The 26,231-nt window shown below is 51.0% G+C and overlaps 1 protein-coding gene across 1 annotated transcript in view; it reads left to right on the top strand.

Moving 5' to 3' along the window:
- Positions 1–1,379: 1,379 nt before the first annotated feature.
- Positions 1,380–26,231, top strand: part of KIRREL (kin of IRRE like (Drosophila)) — a 97,762-nt gene continuing 72,910 nt past the window's right edge. Inside the window, exon 1 of the mRNA XM_012658550.1 lies at positions 1,380–1,450. Within this exon, the coding sequence (XP_012514004.1) occupies positions 1,399–1,450 (52 nt within the window). The 5' untranslated portion in view covers positions 1,380–1,398. The remainder of the gene's footprint in view (positions 1,451–26,231) is intronic.

The raw sequence follows: 26,231 nt of genomic DNA, 5'->3' as shown, positions 1-26,231 counted from the left end.
CACCCCCATCAACCCTGTGAGCAGAAGCATGTAGTTAGGGGTTGGGAGAGGAGCTGGTTGCCAAAGTGGGCCCTTAAGAAAGGGGAGATCCCCTCCTGAATGTCCTCATTACTCTCTCCAGGAGTTCCCTCTCTTTCCAGTTCCTAGATCTCTGGACTCCAAAGGATCTCAAACTCCAGTGTGCTTAGAGATCCTCGGGGGCGCCCTCTCCTCCGGCTTGCCTTGAGAGAGGCCAGGCCAGGCGAGGCCCTTGGCCCTTCCCGCCGTCGAGCTGGCTAGCTTCTCCTTCTGGATGGGTAGATGCCTGAAATGAACAAAGGACCGAGGCAACTGTGCCTCTTCCCGGCAGCTGAGGACTCCCAGTACGTAGCCCGGCCCGGCGGAAGCTGAGCGGACCCTCCTGGCAGGGGCTGAAGGCAGGTCCAAGGAGCAGCTCCGATTCGGTTCTGGGTTTTGTAGGTGGGGAGAGGAATGCGTGCCCCTCCCCCCTCAAGCATTCATTAGTCAACTGAGAATTCTCGATTTGGAGAAACTAGGGATTAGATTTCGGGTCTGGGATTAAAAACGGGGTGGGGGTGGGGTAAAAATCTTTATATATTTTTTAACTCCCTGTCTCCCCCAGGCACACACCGAAAAACATTCTCTCTCTCTCTCTCTCCCCCCTCCACTAACCCAGTCATCCTCTGGGCTAGACGCTCATCCTCAGCCCGTGCCCGCCCCCCACACACTCCTCTGCTTAGTTCCTTAGTTCCATAGCCCGAGACCAAGATCGTGTCTACAAATGGGAGGGGGCGCGGGTGGGCAGGAGTCCTGCCGCGCCTGCCCCGGAGCCCGCGATTGTCACGTTCTTTACCCCTTTGCCCTCAATTCCTCTCTCTCCTTGCTCTCCTTCCATCTCAGTTCCAGCGAGGGGGGTGCGAGTGTGTGCGCGCGCGCTGGGGGGGCAGGGGGAGGGCTTGTGGAGGGAGGCGCCGTCGGAGGGAGAGTAGACGTCAGGGGGAGGGAGGGAGGGAGCCCGGGAGGGAGGGAGCGAGGGAAGGAAGAGAAGGGGAGAGAAAGGGAGAGCGGCACAGAGATCGAAAGAGACCCAGAGAGATAGAGCCAGAGTCGAGAAATAATTAAGGGCGGGGTGGGGGGGAGGTGAGAAACGGGACGGGAAGCAGGACTGGGAGGAAAGAGAGAGAGAAACGGAGGGAAGGGAATTGAGTTTGTGCGCGTGAGTGTGCGCGCGCGCGCGTGCGTGTGTGTGTGTGTGTGTGTGTGTGTGTGTGTGTGCAGGGGCGGGCGCGGGCGGGCGGGGGGCGGGCTCCCGGGCTCCCCTCCTCCCCAGCCCGCTCCTCTAGCTCCCTCGCCAACTCCGGGCCGCAGCCGCGGGCGGGCGCACGGCGGGCGGACAGCATGCTGAGCCTCCTCGTCTGGATCCTCACTCTCTCCGATACTTTCTCCCAAGGTAAGGGCCCCCCGCCCGCCCCCGCACGCTCGGCTCCCCCCGGGGCCCGGGGACTGCGCCCCCGCAGGGGGAGCGCCGGGTGCCCAGCGGCCCGCGGCGGGTCGCCGGGGTCCAGACGCCACGAGGCGGGGGCTCGGTACGCGCGCGGAGCCCTGAGGGAGGGGGCGCAGAGTAGCCGGGGCTGGCGAGCATGAGTTTTCCGTTGATTTGCCCAAGTTGTTTCCTCGGGTTGCGCGGGAGAACCGCGAATTGGGGCCGCGAGGGCTGGAGGTCGGAGTGAAAAAGGGACTCGTACGCTCAAAGTCTTTTCCGGAGCCTCGCAGCCCTACCTACCCCTCTAAGGCCGGGGGTCCGGACGCCTGGGTCCCGGCTAAGGGGAAGGCTGGATTTTGGATTTGCGGGGTTGAGGTGCAAGCAAAGCTGGATCCCACGCTCCCAAAGATGTTGCGGGGGGGATACTCCTCTCTAGCCCAGCCCTTGGGGGGCCCGAGTCTGAACCCCGGCTCCAGACTGCCTGGGGCTGCCCCCTCTAGAGGAAGGGAGGGGAGCCTTGGGGCCTCTGGTGGGGATTTGGAACCCCCGCCTGCGAGGCTTTTGGCGGAGAGTGGAATTCCAAATGCAGCTTCAGGCTAGCTTGATATGGAGGGGGGAACTCAAGAGCGACTGACACCCCACTTGGGGTCGGGAAAGTGTTGATGTCTGGGCATATTTGGAATTTGCAGGGGAGAGGCTGGGAGGCGAGGGAGGTGGCTGAAAGGGATGAGGATGTTGGTGTATCCTGGGCAGGGCTGGGGAAGGGGGGAGGGACGGGGCTGAGGGAACCAAGGGCCCAACCGGGATTGGGGTCTATAGGAGTGGGTTCAGCCTCCCTGGTCTGACTCTAAGGAAGATTTAATCCTGTGGAGCTCCTCCTCCTCCTCAAAAATGGAGCTGACACCCAGAAATTGACACACACCACCATGAAACAGTCATAGACACTGAGACAGACTACTCACCTACTGAGACAGAAACATACCCACAAACATCCCCCACACTGAGACAGACACATATACACAAAGACACTGACACATCTGAGGAAGACAGATTCCTCCCCCAAATTGGCACATACTGGCGTTCATACACCCCAGCATTAAAACTCAAACGGTACATGTATGCAGGTGGACGTTTACAAGGACACAACACACACACACACACACACACACACACACACACACACACACAGAAACCCTTCTACAGATACCAACCCTCAAGCAAACAAAGAAACTTGAACAGACATTCATATAGGCAGACACCTATGGAGATGTACAGACTACAAAATGGAGGAGGTGGTCTGTCTGGGGGGGAGGAATCTGGGAGGTCAGCTTGGTAGAACAGCCCAGGCATTACTGCTTTGCTCTCAGCCCTCTTCCTGGGTTGTGGGTGGGGTGTTATGCTGGACCCCTCCCCTCCTTGCCAGGCCCCTCCCCAGCTCTGAAGGCAGAGCAGGCTGAGTGGGTGAGGGCAGGTCTTGATTCATCTTTCCCCACAGGGCACCCATGCCCTCCTCAACACACACTTAAGATAGGGGAAGGGCACAGGTCCTTGGTGTGAGCCAAGAGCGGGAGGCAGTGCCTGGGGGAAAGGAGGAGGCCTGGCCCTGGGGTTGGCAGGCCAGGCCAGCCCAGCCACTTGGCAGAAAGTTGGGAAGATGACTTAAGTTCTGACTGCGTTCAGCCAGGCTGCTGGAGGGGGGCAGAGGGAGGGCCACGGTGGTGGTGGTGGAGGGGGCCGCTGGGTCAGCACTGGTGTGTGTTGGGGGCAAGCTTATGTCTGCCCCTTTCTTGCAGCCCTCACATGTCAGCAACATGGATACAAATGAGTGTTAAGGAACAAAAGCTGCAGTTAGCAAACTGGAGAGACATGCGGATTAAATCGGGGACAGAAAGAAGTGTGTGTGTGCCTTTCTCCCTTTGGAGAGGGGGAAGCGGTTAGGGAATACAGAGCTTCCACCTCCCTGCCTGGAACAGGGGTGAAAGCAAGACCTGAACAGGGGTAAAAACAAGTATCTGGGGTGGGGGCAGAGGATACCAAAGAAAAGAAAGGGAGAAAATAGACAGGAGGGGAGAGGAAATTGCAACTGAGTGTTGGGGGAAGCTCAGCAAGGGATTGGGAGGAGGCAGGGAGGGAAGGAGTAGGGGTCTGGGGAGACTGAGGTACACATGGGGGTGGGGGCTTGGTGGGACACCCTCCCCTTAGCCTCCATCCTTAAAAAGAAGGGAGTTCTAGGGCTCTAGGTCAGGGACTGGGCCAGTGAGAGGGGAAAGGGGGGTGGGGCAGAGGGCTGCCAGGGGGAGGAGGGACAGTGGTGAGGAAATGGGGGGAGAGTAGGTGGCAGGAGAAGGCCATAGAATTGAGGGGAGCGGAGAGGGGAAGGAGATTCAGCCTAGGCTGAGAATAAAAATCGCATTTTAAAGAATTTCAATGGGCTTCATCAATCTTCATTTTTCACTAAATAATTTTCTGTATCTTATCTAAATGAAAACCATTATCCTTCCCCCCGTTTCCATCATGCGCCGGCTCCTCAGACTGATTGCGCCGAAAATTGAAATATTTATTCATTTTCTGGGAGATTTTCTCGCTCCCTAGTCTCGGGGAGGAGAAATTGAAAAAGAAAGATTATAGCTAATCAGAGCAATGTGGGATGACAGGCCGGCTCGGGGCGGGAGCTGCCTCCAGAGGCTGGGCGGATGTGGGGGTAGGACACAAATCCATCCTTCCAGCCCCCCAGCTCCCCCTGGCATTCCTGCCACAGCTTTTGAGGGGAGTAGAGGGTAAGGGGAAGAGGCCCGAGGGCCCCCTAAATTCCCAGCATTCAACTCCCTGAGTACAACCACATCCTGGCGGGAACGTGGGGTCTGGCAGAGTAGCTGGGCTCTCTCCTCCCTGTGCTATTCCAGATATCCCACTTCTGCCCAGAGCAGGCCGTCGAGGTTGGGGAAGAGGCAGGGGAGACATGGCAGAAGCCAGGATACTGGGCCCTCTCCTTGACCTTGACTGGACTCCACTTTCTGCCTTCTGCTCACCTAGACCCGAAGGGAGGGCGTCGAACCAAGTCCTCAAGTGCCTCAGCCCCGGACTCCAGAGAACCCAGTCAGAAGGAGGAGGAATCGCCCAGGCCTTCTCACTTCTGCTCCTTCCCATAGCGGAGTGGTTGGTTGCCCTGGCTCTGCCTTTGGTTCTCCGGGCAGCTGGGGGCAGGAACCCCACTGCTCCCCACCCGGGACCTCTTCATATCCTGGGACTAAGTCTTAATTTCTCTTTTATCCTGTAGTTTCTGGCATAGTGCTGCACCTATGATAAGTGCCCCTTAAACATCCGATCAATTGATTGATTGGATGGGAGTGCTGCAGTGTTGGAAGGAGCAATATTAAATGGCGATTAAATCAGACTCGCATCCAGCCCCCACCTCCACTCCTTGTGAGTTGGGTAAGCTTGAACAAGTTGTCTTCTCTTTGCCCCAGTTTGCTCATCTGTAAAGTGAGGCTGGTAGCAACACCCTTAGGGTTGTGATGGCAACTGAATATGTCGATCCATGTGAAGTGCATGGAACGGGCGTCTGGCACAGCGAGAAGTGCCCGGCAAGCGCTTGCTGTCCTAACTCTGGCTGGACATAAATAGGCAGTTGAGTTGTCGCCACCTCCTTTTCATCTCCTCTTTATGATTCCCTGTTTGTTTCCTAGCTGCCCTGCCCAGATCCTTGGTCCGGGGCTTCAGGAAGACTCTTCTTTGTATCTCTCTTGGAGGGAACTGGGTTGTGGCAGACCCAGAGGGGAAACTGATCAGTCCCTTCCTGATTGGAAACCTCAGAAAAGGTCTGGGGAAGGGTCTTGAGGTGACAGCAAACTGGAAGAGGTTGGCGTTCAGCCCCTGTGTGAAATGAGGAGGGATACTAGCCCCAAGGTGGCAGCATTTCAGAGTCTGGAAATAATATGGATCATTTATTGAGCCCTTGTGTTAACTACTTTACATGCATTATCTAATTTAATCTATACAACAACCCCCAAGCTGGCTCTTTAATTATCCCCATTTCATGGATGAGAAACTGAGGTTTAGATACGCTAAGTAGATTGTTGGTAGTTGTAGGAGCTGGCTGACCCCAGAGCCTGCACCTTTTTCCTTCGCCAGAGATCCTACAGGCCAGCAGGAATGGATGCTGGGCTGGGACAAGGTTTCTCCTGGCCCATAGCAGCATGAGAACTAGGAGGAAGAGGGAGTGAGTGTTTTGTAAGGGTAAATTCATTCGAAGTTTTTAAACAATCCTTTGTTCTGAAATTCTGTCCTATATTTTTTGGCGTTAAATCGTTTTTCTTTGATGATATGACAGTGTTAGTTAATGACTTTTTTTTTTTTTTAAGGACTTGGCAAATAAAAAGGTGTACAGCCTTGTGTTTGTTTCTAATATTAAACACAGCCTTTCGGCCCATAAACTATAAGTTTAGGAGCTACCCCTGTACCACGCAAGGCCGGCTCCCGGAAAGGCCCCGAGTCATACAGAGGCAAGGGGTGAAGCTGGATCTGGGTCTCCCAAGTGTCTGCCATGGCTTATTTCAGCCTGCCTGAGAAGGCCCTTAGTCCTTCTTAGCCTGTGCCCTGGGGGCCTCCCTAGCTTGCCTAAGGTGGTGGAAAGTGATTGTAGGAAGTCAGCTCCATACCAAAGCATCAAAATTACCTTTTATTGAGTTTGTGCTATGTGCTTTTCAAGAGAATGTTACTCCCAATTTATAGATAAGGAAGCCAAAGTTGAGAGTTTAACTTGCTTAAGGCCATACCTAGGGTGTTAGATCCCAGAGTCCAACCTTCTTTTCTCTGGCTACAAAGCCCACTGCCTCCCTTAGAGTTGAGGCGGCTGCTGGGGGTGGGTGTGTGGCTAGGCCTTTTTCCTCTCTGGGGCCTTGCTCAGCTCAGCCTTTTGTCCCATTCTCTGCCCAGGAATGCCAAGGCCACATCTACCTCCCTGCCTTGCTTTGATGATCATTTATGAGGCAAAACTTAGAAGTCAGGATACATGTTTTAGTCAGTGGGGGTAGGAATTGTAAATACTATGCTTTGTCAGAAGGAGGTTAATAATGCCTCAATGCTTTTCCTCCCACCTTTAGAGTCTTTTAACTTTGTGTCTATATAGTGCTGCCCAATTTTTAGCGCCTTTTTCACATGTACCATCTCATTTGATGGAGAGATAAGATCATCCAGTGATATAAGCAGAATAGTTATTATGTCTCCATTTAATAGATGAGAAAACAGACACCTAAAGAAATTAAATAACTTGCTAAGGGGTAGAAGTGCGGCTGGAGGGAAGGAATAGAGGGCAAGTTCCTTAATCTCCCCAATATCTGGGAGCTGTTTCCATCTGAGGGTAGGGAAATTCCTCCCCATGTGTCCAGAGATGAGAAAGCTGCGCCCCTTCCTGACCTACCAGATCCTGTCTGGTTTCTTCCCAGGGCCTCCAGGCCGATTTACTTGGCAGTCTCCTGGAGGGTGCTTTGACCTGGAAAAGGCTGGGGTGTGGGGGCGGGTAGTCAGTGGTGGAGGAGAATGAAGCTGTCATGTCCTTGATTCTGAAATGTGAAGCCAGGGAGAGGCAGCCTCAGAAGTCAGGAAAAAAAAATGGGCTCTCTCAAAGTGAGGGAGAAGGTCATTCGCTTTTGTGAAGGGCCTACTTCGTGTTTTGCATATATTAGTAACTAATTTAATACCAACAATAATCTGTTAAAGGTAGGTGTTATCCCCATTTTACAGATGGACAAACAAGGACCCAAAGAAGTTAAACAGATTGTCCAAGATGATACAGCTAGTAAGTGACAGGACCAGGACTAGAACCCAGTTAGGGAAGTGGCAGGGCAGTGTGCATGGTGGCGGGGGAGGGAGTGGAGATAATTCCCAGAAGGAAGTTCCTAAAGATCTCACATCCACCTCTTCTACGTTACGCGTGCAAGCGTGTGGATGCAGTCTCACTGTACGCATATGCATGTATTCACACATGTCCTCGTGTGCACTTGCACATGCAGCCGCTTCTCACCCCCGTACAGGTCTGGACAGATATCTGTGTTTACCCCAGTTCTTCCAGTCACCAGAGCACTAGTGTGCAACAGTGCTACATTTTTGTGTATCATTTTACTTCTATCCATAGCAGGCCTCCTGAGTCTTTGAAGGCACTACTTTTTGCCTCGTCTTGCGTGCTCTTCATCCTCTGATAGGTGTACACACTGTGAGGCTGAGAAAGTTGAGAGGGACACCTTGGGTTCCCCATTCTGTGACACTGGCCCCTCTCCGTCCTGCAGCCCAGCTCGCACACCTGCCCACCCCTGATTCTCAGACAATGCGAACCTGATTAAGTTCTTGTAGCACCCAGGATAAAAGGTGCTCTAGCTCCCAGACACCACCGAAGATCACATTTTTTTTCTTCTTCCCATCCCACTTGCTCTCCCTCGATCAGCCCTCTCCAAGCTCCCAATTTCTCCCTCCCTCCACATTTAATTTCTCTAGTAACTTTTATTAAGCTCTGTTGTCTCCAGGGGCTGCAGTCCTCATCCCTCTCTGCCCTCCTTGAGCCCATTTAACAAAATTGGGATCATATTGAAATAAATGGGCCTTGCAGCCAGCCAGCCTCCTCAGGATTAAGGGTCTTAAATCCAGGAGTGGAAATCTCTAGTATTCTCTAGCAAATTCTGTTAGTGTCCCAGGAGAGGATGCTGCTGCTTCGTCCCTCTGGTGCCTGGCTCTGGAAGGTGATGGAAGTCTCTTCCAGAAGGCTCTGGGGCTTGGGTTTCGAGGCAGGGAAGGGACAGCAGGAGCCTGAGTCTCTGGAGGTGTTGCTCAGCATCCAGCAGGACTGTCCCTGGAGGCTGTTCCATCCTATGTTGAGTCAGGAATCAGATTCTTCATCTTCTTGCCCAGGCTAGAGTGCGGTGGTGTCATGATAGCTCACAGCAACCTCAGACTCCTGGGCTCAAGTGATCTTCCTGCCTCAGCCTCCCCAGTAGCTGGGACTACAGGCCCCGCGCCACCATGCCTGGCTAATTTTTTCTATTTAGTTGAGACGGGGTCTCTCTCTTGCTCAGGCTGGTCTCAAACTCCTCACCTCGAGCGATCCTCCCGCCTCGGCCTCCCAGAGGGCTAGGATTACAGGCGTGAGCCACTGGGCCAGCCCAGATTCTTCTTCTGAACTGGGCCATTTTGTGCTTTTTCTCCCAGCCCCTTATCTCCTTCTGAGGCAATGTGAGTATAATATCCTCACCGGAAGATGTGTGGGAAGAGTAAGGACTTTCGTTCCTTCATTCAGCAGGAATGTATGTTTGCTTACTGTGTGCCAGGCACTGTGCCAGGCACCAATGTTGCAAAGTTACTGAAATACCATCCCTGCCCTTAAGAATCTCGCTTCATGATTTAGGTGCAAATTACTCAACCTCAATAGGCTTCAGTTTCCTCTTTCACACAATGGGGAGAACTAATTTTTTTATTTTAAGTCAGTAAATGTACATTACTATATGTAAAACATACTGGTAGGCATTCTGTGGAATGAAAAAAACCATGTGGTTCCTCCCCTCCAAGAAACCAAATATACGTACCTGAGGATTGCTGGGAATGCAAGGCAGGGGGTGGTTGGTGCCGTGGTAACAGAGCACAGGTCACAGCTGGAGAGTTCAGGAGAGGGGAGTTTGCTGTGGGCTGAAGTGACCAGGAAAGGCCCCGTGGAGGAAGTGGGCTTGCGGATGGACAGGACATGTATGTGGCAGGAAGAGGAAGAGCATTACCAGACGGGCCAGACTTTCCGAGGAGAGCATAATTGCTGGAGTGTGCAGGGTACACCGAGGCTGGTTGGACTGAGGATTTGCGTTGGGTAGGGAGAAGTAGATGGGGTGATCCAGAACAGTAGACTGGACCAGACCCGAGGAGGCCTTGAAAAGCCAGGCCAAGGGCTGCCCTGTAAGAAGTGGGGAGCCAGGGATTTCTGTTTTTTAAGTAGGCAAAGGTTGTGCTAAAAACCGGTCTGATCCCCATCTCACTCCTCACCAAACTCTCCCTTTCTCTTAAACTCTTCCTCTGCTGGAGCGGCTATAGAAATTTGCAACCCCTTCAATTTTTTTAAAAAAGGATGAAATAGACAGATAATCAGGGTTTGGCCAGGCAGAAGTGAGCAGAAAACCTTACAGAAATATCAGTTCCGCCTTGGGAAGTCTCAGATCTGTGACCTGAGTCGGGGAGACTTTGGGAGGATGAGGAAATCTTTTTCTTTGAGAAGCCTTCAGTATAAGATAAAGATGCCTGGAGGCAGAGTTCAATGGAGATAACTCAGAGCAGAGCCCTGCAGCCTGGTAGATACCTGAATCTGAGTCTAGGCACTTTGTCATCTGTGCGCTGTAAGCCTGGGCTGTGTCTACACTGCCTGGAGTCAAGGAGAACCGTCTGGTTCCATCAGAGGGCCAATCTGGGTTTAGTCCCTTCTGGGTCGGCTCTGGGCCGTTTCCACAGGTCAGAGGCCTTCAGTCTATATGTGCATTTAGGGGCTGAGCCTAGAAATTCTTGAAACCTCGGTGGGGAAGTGAGCTCTGGTTTTTCAAATGGAAGCCTTTGAAGAGGGTCCCACCAGGGGGGTGAGAGCCTGTGTTCAACCAAGCAAGTGCTGTTTTTTTAAATAGCAGCTCTGGGCCCAGGCCTGGGGATAAAAAGGTAAGTGAGATTTAGTCGGTCTGGTGTGGGAGATGGATGTATAAACACATATCGACAATCCTGTAAGATAAAGGTTGTGCGAGAGGTATGTGAAAAATGCTGGAGTCTAACTGTCCAGCGAGGGGGAGTGCAGGGGAAGCCGGGGCGGCGGAGGGGGCATCCACTGCTCAGAGCTCAGGGGCTGCGCTGGCCGTGCCTCTGGAATGCGGCCCGGTTCGCCATATCCAGGCTCTGGACAATCCCTGATTGTGCCCCCTGCTCCGGATGGAAGGAGCCGAGGAATCCGAAGGAGTGAGCCTAGGTCCCTCCCGAGGATTATGATTTCCAGGAACAAAGGCGGTTTATGTAAAACGCACTTCCCCAAATCTCCCAACCTCTGCATCCAGTTCCCTCTTCCCCACCCCCTACTCCCGCCCCATAGAACTGATTTCTAAATTAACTTTGTCCTTGTAATCAGCTTAGCTGGGGTTTTTTTTATTATTATTATTTTTTTTCCTCCTCCTTCCTGAATTCTCCCAGGAACAGCCTGGGGCCCTGCTCGCTCCATTACCCTGCATTGTCAAGCCGTGAGGTGCTTTTAACTGCTTCTTCCCATTCGATTCGCTTAACCGGGAGGTTATTAAGAGGAAGGGGGCAGAGATGGGCAGGCCGAGTGGAGAAGAACGCTGGAGAGGGAGAAGGCATTTTCAAAGGAGCAGAAACCTGGGGCCAGGCAGGCTGGCAGGATGGAGCCTCTGAGAGAAGTTCAAGTTTTGTCTTCATTCCCTAATCATCCAGGACTTTCTGTCTGGACAGTGGGACTCACGGGTTTTAATCCCAAACCCTGAGCAGTTGACTTGCTCCTCTTTGTCTCAGTCCTCCCCCAACTCCCTACTCTGCCTGGAGATGTACCAGCTTGACCTCACTGCGGGATGGGGTCGGGGGACTCCCTGAGGCCCCACACTCCCCTGTTGCTTGGCGGCTGGTGCCGCCAGGGCTGTAACCCTCCAGCGCTCACCCTGGGGGCAGCTGCTTTGTGCGTGATGTTGGATCCCAGACTGATGTGCCTATCACACAGCACACATCTGGGAAGTCTCCCTTCACCAGGCAGTGGGCGAAGTGAGAATGCAAACTCATTTTAATGTTAGTTTGAGCCAAATATAATTAGAAAAGAAAATCTCTGACTTTGCAAAAAAAAAAAAAAGAAAAAACGAAATGCATTCCAAAGCCAAGTTAAAATGACTTCTGGATTATCTGAACCACTGCCGCTCTCCATTTATGCAGAAAATTGAGAGAGAAGCCTGTAAAGCCTGTTTCTAAGGGATTTAGTTTGTGCACACTGCCTACAGTTTCCTACCAGGGTCATGTCGTTGACTGGACTGTTTCAACACAACCTGGTCCCCGGAATTGAGTAATCCCTGGAGTGCCCTGGGACTTCTTCCCAGATGGGCTGCCGCCTGTGTGTTCATGACCAAAGTCACTTATTTGGAGCCTCAGTTTTCTCATCTATGTAACATAGATGATTATTCCTACCTGATAGGGTGGTTGTGAGGATTGAATGAAAGCATCTGTATTAAGGAACAGTATCTGGAATACAATAGGTACTCAGTAAATCATAGCTGTTATTAATATTGCACAGTGGTTGCGTTTTACAGTTCAGTTCAAGGCAGATCTGGGGGAAACAGACAATAGAAGGAGGGATGAACAAATAATAGGCCAAATACACCTCAGTCTCTGTTAACTGTGCCAAGGGAGGTGACCAGTGATGTGGGGATTACTGACTGGGCTCTGTGCTCTGGGGTTCAGTGCGGTGGGAGCTTGGGAGGCAGCAGAGGGCAGTGGCAAACACTCTGGTTTAGAAGTAGGTCTGAGTCCTGGATCTGGCAATTCCGTGGCCTTTTTACCCTTTGCGAGACTCAGTTTCCTCATCTGTAAAATGAAGTGATAGTACTCCTCTATTTCAAGTTCTGGAAAAGCACTCTCAGGGCAGTGCACAGGAAGCTTGACCATCATTTTAACCCTTGTCTCTCCAGAAGATTTCAACTTAGCGCGAACTTAGTTAGAACAATGATTCTCAAACCTTAGCATGCTTACAAAATGTCTGGGGATCTTGTTAAACTGCACATTCTGACTCTGGGGTCAGGTGGAGGTTCTGCATTTGCACCAAGCCCCCAGGTGATATTGATGCTGCCTGTCCTAGGACCACAGTTCGAGGTATTGAAGGATGCTTTCCTCCAGGGAAACAAATCTTCAATGTTCTGATGAGAATCAAGAGCAAATAGAATTCATTTAACTGAAATCACTTTTTAGCCAGCTTAGTTGTATAACACAGCCCTGGTGGATCATTGATTCAGGAGCATTGGTATGTTTGTTTTAGGGAAGCAGGTTGTGGGACCAGAGAGGGTGTAGAGCTTGCCAGTGTACCCATCCTCAGCCCCAAGACTGACCTGTCCAGCCTCCTCCCTCCCCAGCACCTCACGAGCTCCTGGCCATTCCACCCCGACCCTGCCGAGTCTTCACTGATGCTGCCAGCTGCCAGCTGCACAGTTGAAAAGCAACCTGCCAGTGTGTTGGTGAAAACTCTTTCATGCCTGAGCCAGTCATTTCCACTCTTTCTCTCTCTCTCTTTTTTTTTTAAATGAAGAAAGTCCTCATAATTCATATCCCAATGGGAGATTTGGGTGAAAACATTTTGACAGAGCTTCTGGCCAAGACCTTGACCCTGTGGGCTTTGGCTTGAAAACTGGATCATGAGCAGATTGTGTGATTCAGGAAGGAAGGTAGGTCATAGGCTTAACTAGGGGAATGATTTGGGGGCAAAATGGGGCACTGTCTATGGGCAAGTCAGCTTCTCACTCACATAGACCTAATCGCTGTTCAGCCCCTACGATGTGCTAACTCACTCTCTCCCTCCCTTCTCCATCTGTGTGTTGTGCAGAGCCCCAGGCCAGACAAGAGAGACCACCTGCATTCAAGGTCCCCCTGGTTGTGTGGGGGAAGCTTGGTCCTTGTATGTAGGGAATCCTGTCCACTGGGAGAAATAGGAACCCCCATTAAGTCTCTCCCCCAGAAAACCAACACTCATTCAGCCATCTGCAGGTGTGAATGAGAACATAGGCAAACTAAAGATGGGCTGGGATCAATCAGACTGGGCTCCCTGGAACTTAGATCTTGGGGTCAGAAGTGAAAGTGGAGTGATGATTCTTTTTTTTTTTTTGAGACAGAGTCTCACTGTGTTGCCCGGGCTAGAGTGCCATGGCATCATCCTAGCTCACAGCAACCTCAAACTCCTGAGCTCAAGCAATCCTCCTGCCTCAGTCTCCTGAGTAGCTGGGACTACAGGCATGCGCCACCATGCCTGGCTAATTTTTTTTTTCTATGTATTTTTAGTTGTCCAATTAATTTCTTTCTATTTTTAGTAGAGACGGGGTCTCGCTCTTGCTCAGGCTGGTTTCGAACTCCTGAGCTCAAACAATCCACCCGCCTTGGCCTCCCATGAGCCACCGCGCCCGGCCGGAGTGATGATTCTTTAAGAACCCCAACATCCAGGGCCAGGAGTGGTGGCTCACACCTGTAATCTCAGCAGTTTGGGAGACTGAGGTGGGAGGACTGCTTGAGGCCAGGAGTTCAAGACCAACTTGGGCAACATAGTGAGACCCCCGTCTCTAAAAAAAAAAAAAATTAGCTGGGCATGGCAGCTCACACATACAGTCCCAGCTACTCAGAAGGCTGAGCCAGGAGGATCCCAGGAGTTTGAGGTTTCAGTGAGCTACGATCATGACACCGTACTGCTGCCTGGGTGACAGAGCAAGACCCTGTCTCTAAAAAATAAATAAATAAAAACAAAACAAAAGAAGCCCAACATGTTTGAACTCTCAAGATAGCTCTCTTTAGGTTGGACTAATTTGAATCAACCTAGTAACGTCAGTGTTCATTCTTTTTTCTGAAGAGGAAGGAATTTCATTAGTACTCTCTGCTCACTCACTTTCATTTCTAATACTCCTGGCAAGCAGGAAGTTCTTCTTTGTGTCTAACCTGAATCTTTTTGGCTCCTGCATAGAAACTGTCTAATTAGGGTAACTGAATATGTCTCCAGTATTCTCTATGCCTGGATAAATAACATTTTCCTCAATAGATTTATTTTCTCATGCTTCGAGGCAAAGCTCCTTGCAGTAGAGAAGCAAGCCCAGAGAGGCCATGGGTGAGACTGCCTCCTAGGCACCATGTGAGCCCAAGAAGTTTCTCTCATTAGGGGTCAGATTTGCTTTCCATTAAACACCCCGGCTTTCCTCCCACGGCGTCCTTAGCCAGGGCCAGGAGAATGGAGTTCTCAGGAACCTGGCTGAGTCACCGTGCCCTTACCTGTCCAGTTTCCCCTTCTCAGCAGCTCAGAGCAGCTGGGGGCTGGAGGGCTCTGGTGTCCTTCCCATCATCTCCAGCCAATGGCCTGAGGGCCCCTCCTCCTCCTTCCATGGGGGGCCAGGCGGAGACAGGCGCTGGCATCTGCTGCTGAGGCTGGTATGCAGGAAACTGAGCATGGTGGGGCAAAGGCAGAGGTGGCCTACCCGGTAGTCGGGACCTGTTCTAGCTTCAGAGCAGGAATATTTTCCTCTTGGAATCCCTCGGGGATGTCTTTAGCCCAGCCTTGCCTGGATGGATCCCAAATGATGTCAGTGTAGGCAGAGAAAGGACGGGGTAGGGTGTGTGTGATGGGGCACCCGCCTTTGGGATTCTCTTAACCTGATGAAGGACTGTGGGCATTTCCCTAGATAGGAGATAAGCACAAACTCTTAGCTCTAAACTTGAACTTGAGGGAGGAGATTTGGTTTCTGTCGGCTGATTATGATAGGGGAGATAGGTTTGCACCTTCCCCAGCGTATAAACACATACAAAGATCAACTCAATAAGGGGAGGTTATTGAACCCTGTTGTACATCTGTACGGAACAGGATAGAAAGAGATACTGGAGCGGGGTGATCGGTGAGGGAAGGTTCCCTGGAAGCGGGGGAGGGAAGAGGCCAGAGGGAGCGATGGAACAGGGTGGGACCACCCTTGTGGGAGGGGTGGTGGAAGGGTGGGGACTGGGAGGAGGTCTGCCAGCCAGGGCTGTGGGGGCTGGGGGCGCTGGTGTCGCCTTGTCGAGTGTGGCCCCTGCAGCATTCGCACCAGCCGCGTGACATGCTCGCCGCGTGCACAGGCAGCCGTGCACCTCGGGAGAGGACTGGTGTTAAAGCGTCTCCTGCTCCCTTGAGGACAGGGTGGGACGTGAGTCCTCGGAAGAGAAGAGGAAGAGCCCATGTGTCTGGGGGGAGAGAGGGACGCGGGCAGCACTTGCATGTGGGACGGCCCCTGTTTGCGCAGGGGCAGCTTGTCCTTCTTCAAGGGTGGGAGGCCTTCTTCCAGGCCTATCCAGGCCAGGACGGCCGTGGCCTGGAGTCCTGGCAGTGCTGCCCCGGGCCTGGCAGGGGACAAGACTGCACAGCCCACTCCTCGGTGGCTGGCCATCCACCGACAGCCCCCCAGCCGGATGCTCCCCAGGCCTCCCCACCTGCTGCCCTTCCCTGTCTGTCGGTCTGTCACTCTGCAGGAGTGAAGCGCCCCTGCTCCTGAAGCATTTGGAGCTTGATAATTTGTGGATTATAGCTAACTCTCGATAAAGATTCCCCTAATTGCTTGGCTCACCTCAGGTTCTATCATCAAAGCAAAGCCGGGAGGCCCCCCTCTCGCCCTCCTTTTCTTTTTATTATCTCTTAATTAATCACTCTGGCTTTCACACTTAGCAGATAATTACAGTCTCCTGGGCACGCAGCTCATTTTCATAACCTCCTGCTCCAAGTTGGCAGCGAGGGGGGTGGGGAGGAAGAGGGAGAGAAGGAAGAGTGGGAAGAGACTCGCTGGGGGGTGGGCAGGCAGCAGGAAGAAAGGGACACATGGTGTGGTGAGGGGGCCCAGGAACTGCGACCCCCTGTCGGCCCAGCAGGCCCTGGGAGCCTCTGCCAAGTGGGCAGGGGCCCCACCTGGTCCACCAAGGCTGAGCTGTGTATCTCGCTCCCCTGGCCTGCCCTGGGGGTCCAGCAGGAGGCATATATAGTGACCAGAAAGCTTAGTGAGGAGCAGGAGGTGGTCCCAAGTGAAGTTCATCCAACCATGTGCTGGGAAGTGGGGCAAGCTGAAGTGGGAAAGGCTGAGATGGGGAAAGGAAGGGCAGGGCCACCATCGGAGTGTGACCCAGGCCCTGGCCTGGGGGGGAGCAGGACACACAGCCTAGGGTGGACGCATGGAAATGCCAGGGAGTGATCACTCAGTGATATGATCAGATGAGCAGGGAAAGGCCTCATCTTTACTCAGCACCCATACCGTAGGGGGCTGTGCCAGGGGTGTCACAGAACGATCATCGTCCCCATTTTAGAGATGGGAAATACTGTGGCTCAGGGAGTGTCCGTCATTTGCCCAGGCGGCACCAAATCAAATCCAGGTCTGCGTGGTTGGTTGTAAAAGTCGTGTTCTTACCACCAAACGTCCCTGTCTCCACAAGGTCAGAGCACAGGACAGGACACAAGGGAAAAGGGGGAGGGAGAGGACACTGTTCCTGCTGGACACCCCCCTAGCCCCAGTGGACGGTTGGCTCTGCCACCACCATGGGGCTTTTCTTGGGCTTCCAACTCAGAGGTGAACAGAAAAGACACAATCCGGATGACGTATGCGAGGGGCTCCAGAGGCAGAAGAGTTTACCCTGTGACTTAGACCCAAATCTTGATGTGTCTCCCGTGTCTGTCCCTCCTTCCTGTTGCTCAGCAAGTCTATGTGGCCTGGGCTTCTGCCGGTCCCAGAGGAGAGCCCTGTGGGGGACACAGAAGAGTCATTTTTTCTCTGTGTATATTGAATTTTCTTTCACGGCCCTGGTCCAATGCGCTTGGTCTTTAGAATGAAATAAATTGGATCCTACTACTTTCTTTGCCATTAACTAGTGGAGAGACCGTGGAATATAAACTCTAAGTCTCACTTTCTTCATTGGTAAATGGCAATCTGGAAAAGATTGGCAACTGTATATGTAAAACAGAGTCCTTAACACAGGATAGGTGCTTAACAAATGGTACTGTTATTACTCCTACTGTTACTGTTACCACCGTACATGAAAGCACCTAGCCTATGTCTAGTAGAAAGCTCATAAAACAAGTTTTAAGTGTCTCAAAAATCTGGTAAGGGAGGGAGAGCCCTTTTGTTCTACTTTCTCAACGAGGGAGGGAGGGCACAGAATTTCTGCCCTGTGCTGCTTCTGGAGCGTGCTATCGAACAAAGCCATGGCAGTCTGGGCCACTCTGTCCCAGTGCAATTTTTCTTTCCACAAATAAATTATCCAGGCCGGGGCTGCTCAAAGCTCCTTGGCACCCTGTTCCAAGCAGGGATGATCTTCCCTTTGCTGGCTGCCAGGCCTCCCATTGCCCACCGTACGCCTGTGTGCCAAAGGGTTAAATGTGTCGAGTCTCACTTACATGGCTTGCAACTTCTGACTCAGCTTCTGGTTTCCTGGGCGTTACAATAGGAACATCTATATTCAGGAGACGTTATGGACAGAGCACTGGATGGTGGGTCTACATGTGGATTTTAGCCCTGTTTGTGCCTCTGAGGGAGTGACCTTATTCAGTGACCTGGGCCTGTTTTCCGATCATAAAATGAGAAGGTTAATCTCCAGGATTCTTTCTGGCCACAGTTTTCCGACTCTTTCCCATCCTGTGGGAGTTCATGAAAAGGACTAGCTCTTCCCAAGTGCAGCCCTGGATCTCTTTGATTTGGTTTTCGAGCCAAGGCTGAAGATACTGATTTCAAAGGGCCGGGGATTGCTGGGAGGGTACCCCAGCAGCAGAATTTGCTCGGGAACCAGGGTGGGAGTAAACGTTTTATGTATTTTCAGATGTGGTGTGGACTTAGGGCAAGGGGGGCAGGGGTAGGCCCCCCCACCCCAAACTACCCTGAGGGTGGCCCAGCCTGCCTTGGGACGGTGGGAGACCCTGGACCAAGGGTATAGGTGCTTGTGTGTGCATGTTGGTAAGAGTTTCTCCCTGAAGAAACATGCTCTGGCTTTGCCCTGAACTTTAACTTTGGTCTATGAAAAGGTTTTGCAGTGTCTTGTGGGAACATAAACATTCGGCAGATTTCTTTCCCTGAAAGCTATTTCTTCTCTTTTCTTTTTCTGGGAACTTTCGCCAGCAAGATCAAGGTCCCTCCACCCTTCCCTCCTCCCTTCCCTTTGCCTGAGACACCCAACCCCCTCTCTCCTCTTCTCCAAAATGAAAACAAAGTTAACTGGTGTGTACTGGGAACCATCGCGGAGCAAACTGGGCCAGAAGAAAGGAGTGAAGCAAACAGATAGCTCTCCTGAGAGGGGAAATTATAAGAAGGGAGGGGAGAGAGAGGCAGAGAAAATAAGCCAATGGCATCGGTGGTGAAAAGTGAATTCCAGACATTTAAAATTCTTTTGGTTTTAATCATCTCAGAGGCTGACCAGAGCTGAGCTGTGGGGGAAGGGGAGAAATGAAAACCAGGGCCATCTACTAGGAGCTGCTGGAATCTCAGTCTGTCTGCAAAGACCTACAGTCTTCCTATGCAGGCTTCTCAGCCTCTCAGCCCATCTGACCTCCGAAGGGTTACCTCCTCCAGAGAGCCCTTCCTGACCAGCCCTCCTCTCTTTTGTCTCATTTTACAGGCTCAGTTTACACTCAGTTTTAAAGCACTGACCTTTTAGTTTTCCAACCAGATTGCAAATTCCCCAAGGCCCTGGATTATGTTTTGTCAAAAACAAAACAAAACTAACAAACAACAAACCCCAGCCTCTTTCATAAGGCATGCCTAGGCCCCCTCTGCAAGGGTTAGGGTGCTCCCAGAAGCCTTGGGACCTCATTTCCTCATCTGTAAAATGGGCCTGGAAGAGACTCCGGAAGGAGGGGCTGGGAGGAGCTGGCAGGCCTGGTGGCTTCTCTGTGCCCTGGTCTGTTGGGCACCTTAGGATTCTCTCCAGGACTGCCCTGCGGGAGGGGACAGAGCTGCTTCCAGAGGCCTTGGGGAGATGAGCAGGGGGGGGGGGTCTTTTTGTCCACTTTTTGTGGAGTAAGGCTGGTTGGCACTGGGCGAAGCCCCTGGACACTGGCGTGGCTGGGAGATGGGGGTGAGTTTTCAGGCGAGGGAGTGAACCAGGAAATCTCGTCAGCCAGGATGGGGTGATCAGTGCTTCCCCAGAGGGAAGCAGGGTGGAAGGAGCCTGCAGGAGGAGCAGGAGGAGGCCAGGGCAGGGAGGACTTCACTGACAGCCTGACAGCTGGCACTGGGTCCCCTCCTCCGTGAGTACCACCTTTCTTTCTGAGCTCCCTCCCCCAGCACTTCCTCCTCAGCATCTCCGTTTCTCTTCCTCCATCTGGAGGCAGCTCTCTCCATTCTCATGACCACCAGCTGTTCCTTCCAGTTCCCTCAAGCTTTGATGGTTGGGTCTGTGGACTTGGGTCTGTTTTTTATGGTGCATCTCTTACCTACTTTTCTTCCCCAGTAAGATTAAAAAATACAAAGCTTAGGCCGGGGTGGTGGCTCACACCTGTAATCCTAGCTCTCTGGAAGGCCGAGGCGGGCGGATTGTTTGAGCTCAGGAGTTCGAAACCAGCCTGAGCAAGAGTGAGACCTCGTCTCTACTAAAAATAGAAAGAAATTAATCGGACAACTAAAAATACATAGAAAAAATTAGCCCGGCTAACTGCGCTGCAGGCGCATGCCTGTAGCTACTCGGGAGGCTGAGGCAGGAGGATCGCTTGAGCCCAGGAGTTTGAGGTTGCTGTGAGCTAGGCTGACGCCACGGCACTCTAGCCCGGGCAACACAGTGAGATTCTGTCTCAAAAAAAAAAAAAAAGAAATACAAAGCTTGAGGGTAGATTAGAGTTGACTTTAGAACGGGAGTCAGGTGACCTGGGTTTTAATCTTGACTCTTCTTCTCGGACTGCTTTGTCTTGGACAAGTCATGTGCTCATTCAGGGCCTCAGTTAGTCAGTTGCACAAGAAGGAGCTCACTAGATGATGCCCCAGGCCCCAAAAGTACTCTTCAGCTTCTGGGTAAAAGAGCAAGATCTGGAGTGCAGACTGCGCTGATTGAAATCCAGGACCTGCCTGCCGCCTCCTACCAGGGTGACCCTGTGAAAGTCACGTCACCTCTTTGTAGAAGAACAGTGGCATCTGCTTCTTAGAGCGATGGTAAAGACTGTGTTAAATAACCAGTGCGGAATGCCTGGCGCGGCACCCGAGATGCTTTAAGCAAGTAGTGTGTGTTAGCTCTTATTGTTCGGTTGAATCCTGACATTTTATTGTGTGGGTTAATGAAAAGAGCTCTGGATTTGTAGTCAGGAGACTTGAGTTCAGATTCCATCTTCCTTTCTGACTGTCTGTGTTACCTTGTGCAAGTCCGTTTCCTTAATAGTAACATGGAATTCATAAATCCTGGTTTGCCCCTTCACTGGGAGTTGTGAATATAAGTTATGTAAAGGCCTTGGGGGCAAGGACCTTTCTGTCTTAGTCTTGTCATCTACCCCACAGTGCCTGGCACAGGCATTCAGGAAATGTGTGTTGAATGAATGATCGAGTGTGAGATACTAATCTATGAACGAAGAAATCAAGGCTCAGAATGAGGAAATGGCTTGCCTAAGATGGGTACGGCTAACCGTCTGTTGGGGGGGTGGGGGTGGGCTGTCCTGTGTATTGTAGGACATTTAGCTGCGTCCCTGGCCCCTACTCACTAGAAGCTTGTAGCACCTCCCTCTCCAGGTGTGACAATAAAAAAATGTCTCCAGACATTTCCAAATATCTCTTGGGAAGTAAAAGTGCCCCAACTGAGAACCACTGAGCTAACCAGAGGAAAAGCTAGAACTAGAAATCAAGTCTTCTGACTCCTCATCTATAGCTTTTTCTGAAATGCCGCACTGTTGTCCATTTCTCCCTTTATCCAACTATTTACCCTGATCCATACCCCATAAAATTAAGAGAGAGGTTTACGTTGTAGATGAAGAGTAAAGGAGTTTGTCCTCTAGTAAGTGAGCGAAGCTTCATCTGTATTTACAGCCGCTCCCCATCACCTGCATCACCGCTCAGCCCCCCACCCCCACCCCGTGTCCATGGAAAAATTGTCTTCCGTGAAACTGGTCCCTGGTGCCAAAAAGGTTGGGGACGCTGCTCTAGCACGTTTCAGAAATGATTAGGTTTCCACATAAGCCATGACTCACCTGTCTATCCAGGGTTGGGGCCGGGAAAAGAGGCAGGCAACAAAGAGAGTCACCTGGGTAACGGGGGTGGGTGGTGGTGGATAAAGCCCTGTCTTCCTCTAGAAGCATCTAAAGTTGGTGATGAGGATTGCTGGAGTATCTGCCACCTTCCCACCCTAAGCAGGGAAAAACAGACTCCTTACGATGCCAGACAACAGGACTAACTGGGGTCTCAGGTACCTGAGACCCTGGAACCCCTGAGTGTTACAAACAAAAACCAAGACTCAGAGACTCGAAGGGTAAGTGCCTTATGGCGCAGGGTAGTGATCGGAACTGGCAGTTCCACCTTAGGTCACCCCACGTCCTTTATGGGGTTGGGGGTGGTGACTTAAGGAACCTACTGCCCATTACTTGCTGGGGAAATAGAGTCCCAGGGAGGAAGGTGGGGGTCCCCAGAGGGTATCGGTGACACTGCTCCTGGGTCTGTCAGCAGATCCCCTACCTTCCCCAGAGATGCCCTTATCTTTCAACCTCTGCCCTATCCCTCCTAAGGGGCCTAGTCTTGCTGTCATGGTAACCAGCAGATTAGGACCAGCTTGGAAGCCCAAAGATATGGGAGAGGGCTTAAAGGGGAGGCAGGTGGAAGGAGGAAATGAGAGAATGAGGTGATGTTAAAGAAAAAGCCGGGTGGGGGAAGTGGAGGGCAGGGAGGGAAGGGAAGGGGAGATGAGAGAGAAACCTCATCTATAGTAAGAGAGAAAAAGGAGGGAAGAGGGGGAGGGAAGAAAGAGAGAGAGAGAGAAACCTCAACTTTTATTTAAAATCAGAGAGCAGTTGTAAGCCTGGAGTTGTTGCTATGGCAACGGCAAAGAAAAGGAGATAGAGAGCTTGTGAAGCCGTGAAAACCCAATAGGGGTAAATGTTTAAAGCCAGGAACAAAAACCATTCAGAGATAATTAAGTAAGAGGCTGCAGGTTCCATACTCCTGCCCATTGTCGGGACTCAGCCTGAGATTCCAGCCTCCCTCCGCGGCTTGCCTTCTCCCACCCTTACTCCTTCCCCTCACTTCCCGGGAGGACTTCAAAGGCTGCCCTGGAGCACCGGCCCTCCCTCCAGTCCTCTTTCCTTTAACGCGGGACTGCCCTGCTCACTGCAGTCCCACTTCCCCAGACCAGCACTGGACAAGTTTTCTCTCCTTCACTATTAAGAAAAATATAGTCTTTGTGGGGAAAGAAGGGGGCTTTGGTCAGATAAGTGGAAGAACTTCTGGACATTGAGTTACTAGGTGGATAACTCAGTTGTGGACTTTCCTTCCTTGGATATGACAGGCAGGCGAGGCCAACCTTCGTGTTAACTGCCGCCCTCCAGGTCTCTGGATTGCTGGGACGCTTGGGGTCGTCCTCAGAAGGGGGAGGTGCCTTCTAGTCTGGGAGCTTTACTGGGGCTACTTAACTGTGTTTAATGCTACCTCTAATTCCTCTTTGAATGCTTCTTAGGATTTTTCCAGCAGGCTTAATCTTCCCAAGCCTCAAGATGGCCAAAAGCTAAGCTGATATTTGGGGGGTTAGGTATACTCTGCAGAATTTTTTTAAATGCCAAAGTACTTTTTTCTCATTCAAATGAGTTTCATTCAGTCACCTCATCAGACATCACAACAGCTGGCTGGCCCCTCACCCCGTCTTTTTAGGGAAATAATCTTTTGAGTTCTGCCTTTCCCTACCTTCAGATGCCTCCCAAGAAACTGTGGATATCAGAGAGGGCTGTGATGTCCTTTTCTTCTTCTCATCTTGGGATGCAGCTCAGAGCTGGGGGCCAAAATTGCTACATAGGAAGAGTCCCTGTTTTATACCTGCAGCTCCCCACCCTCACTGTTATCACCCACCTCCAGCCTGTTCCTGCAGATACTCTCAGTTTTATCCTCAGACTAAGCCAGATCACCAGAGATTTGCAAGCCAAGACTGAATGGTTTTGGCCCCTTGAAGAATTGCTTTTACTGAGCTGAGCATTTGGCACTGTGCCACCAGCCTGCACTAAGGAATGTTTTAAGGAACAGCCCCATGAAACTCCTTCTTATATTTATGGTAGGAATGTTGTCCAGGACCTGGTTCAACGTATCACAGTGTCCTTCTATGAGGATCCATGGGAGAAAGTTCCAGAGTGGTGCTTTTACCTAAGCCGTTGGTTAGTTTTTATTTTATGGATACTGTCAAGTGTGTCATGAATTTTGAATTTTTCCTCTTTGCACTGGCTCCTCGGAAGCTCAGGGCTAAATCTTGCAGTTCATCTCTGATGAAGCACTCAGGATCTTATGGCATATATTTAGTATGTTAACTTTATCCCAACCTCAGTTTATTTCCCCTGTTCTTAGTCTCTTTCCCTGCTTCCCTAATCACCACCATCCCCCGCTAGTGTCTAGTTTCTTCTCTTAATGTATTTTTTATATCATTGACCAAATGGGTCTATGCATGCTACCTCAAATCTTTTATGAAACAAGTCAGTTAATTGAGTTAAGATATATAAAACATATAGCTCAATGTCTGGCAAATAATAAGAGAGCAACGAAAATGTCAGCTACTATTTTAAGTGAACAAAAATATAAATTGTCTCTAATCTTTGTTTTAGAGGTGCTGTAACTACGGACCAGAGGCTGCAGAGAGCTATCCAGATTAAAGGCCATCTGTAAATGTAGTTAACTCTCAATTCACCCAACAGAAGAAAGAGCCTTGACATGGATATCACCCAGCCACGATATTTTTAATCTTTTTTTTTTAACTTTGGAATGCATCATGGTGATAATGATGATGATAATAATCAGATTTGCCTTGCTTATTAGAGTTGACTTGGACTGCTATTTAAATGAGTTTCTAATTCCCTGCTCACACCAGACTGACAACCGAAACATTCTGGGTGGCAAAGGGAATCGGCCTGCCTGGGATTAAGATTTTTCCACGGATAATCTCCAAAGTGAGGAACCTATGTGTGAGTAATTGAGAGCTGACAGCGGTTAGATAAGTTTTGCCTGATGAGGGGGAGAACCGAGCCTGGGGAAGACAATAGGGTGAGACAAGAAGAGGTTAACGCAGAGTGTGCGAGTTTAGTTTCTCAGCCTTGTATGCACAACCTGCTGTCACTCAGGTGAGGTTGGCCCTGAGTTCTCTGTTTCTTTCTCATTTACTCATTTCCAACCAGGCTTTCATTTGGTAAAAAGAAAAATTTGGTGGAGAAAGAAAAAGAAGAAGAAAAAAACCATGACAACTCTGCTTTGTTCAATCCTGCATTTATTGAGCACTTACTATATGCTAGGCACTGTGACGTGTGAGTCCCTGGAGCTCTCTGTACTGCTCAGGGCTCAGGGCGGGATTCCAGTGGAGAAGGTGCTCCGTGGACGAGCAGCCCAGGAACAGCTCACCTCAGCCACTCCCCGTGAGCCCCCTGTCCCTCTTTCTCCTCCTCCGCATTTCCCAAGGTCCTTCTTTCTTTTCTTCTCTCATTCCCTCAATTCTTTTTAGCCCTTCTTCATTTTCTGTTACCCTCTTTACCTCCCTTCCTTCAAGGTCCTTTTTGGCTTTTCACGTTTTCAAGGCCTTTCTGCTTTTTTCTGTTAAAATAAATTTTTGAGAAAGAAAATAGTTCCATATTGGGTTTCTTTGTATTCTTCTATCTTAAAAAAAAAAACAAAAAAACAAGACAAAACTCCTCAGTTACTTACAATGAAAAAAAAGAAGGCAGGCCTCCCTCCCAATCTCTCAGTTCTTTTTTTTTGCTTAGGAGACAAAAGATCCTTCAGAATTAAGAGAGGAAGAGGGGAAAAGCTAAAAAAAAAAAAAGGATGCCAGTTAAAAATCTTAAAAATCTTCATCAGGGTCAAAAACCTGACAGAAAAGCTTTGTTTGAAGGGAATGCGAAGGGGGAGGAGGAGGGAACTGGCAACTCTCAACCTCAGCGGGCAAATATCTTGAGAGTTGAAGGAAATCTGGAGATAGTGAGCATTCCCATTGAAGTAGTGGAATCACTTTGATTTCCTTTTTAGCTGGAGACTCTTGTCCTTTCCAGGCTGGTGGAATATGCTGAGGGGAAGAATTGTGGGGGTGGGAAGGAAAAGGAAGCAGGAAGCTGCCATTTTAACTTCACCCTGGGTCAGAATTGTCAAGGGCTGGGATGACTGTGCAGAAGCCCCCGCCCTGGTGTGCTGTGCCCTGGTCCCAGCCAGACACTTGCCCGAAAGGGAAGCCAGCAGAGAGCAAGCAGGGGGGCCCTGGGAACTGATCTAGTGCTGGTGATGGCAAAGCTGGTGAGACCCCCGGGAAGAGCTGCGGACAGGCGGGAGGCACCTGGCGGAGCAGAGGGGGTGAAGTGGGTGCTGGCGCTGGGACGGGGTGTGTTCTATGGGTGCAGAGGGGAGGTGTGCAGAGGGGAGGCGGGGGAGCAAGGTTCCAGCTGGTCGACTTCTTTAGGACTCTGGGCAGAAAAGATTCAGAAATGTCCCTTGACTGGAGGAAGGGTGAAAATAAAGGGCAACGTGGGGCATTGTTGCAGGGACGTCAAGAATGGGGCAGCTAGAATGAGGAAGCAAACACAAAGCTGGACACTGGAATAAAGAGGGGAAGGGCAGAGAGGGGCAAGACCTGTCACTCTCGAAGCCCATGTGAATGCCTGCCTTCCCTGGTGGCTGTGCTGATGGCAGGTGGATGGCCAGCCTGCGAACTATTTGTGGCCAGTGTTTAAATCTCAGGCTGCTTTTGCCCCGGCACCTGGTATCCAGCTATCAATTGATGTGCCATGAGAGAATATGTACCACTTTTAATATTAGCTTGAACAAAAACATAATTAGGAAAAGAAATTTGCTTCTGCTATTGCGGCTGCTGC

The sequence above is a fragment of the Propithecus coquereli genome, unplaced genomic scaffold, assembly GCF_000956105.1.
Source record: "Propithecus coquereli isolate 6110/MARCELLA unplaced genomic scaffold, Pcoq_1.0 Scaffold59, whole genome shotgun sequence".
In the NCBI taxonomy this organism is placed as follows: domain Eukaryota; kingdom Metazoa; phylum Chordata; class Mammalia; order Primates; family Indriidae; genus Propithecus; species Propithecus coquereli.
This window is presented reverse-complemented; position numbering and strand designations above follow the sequence as displayed.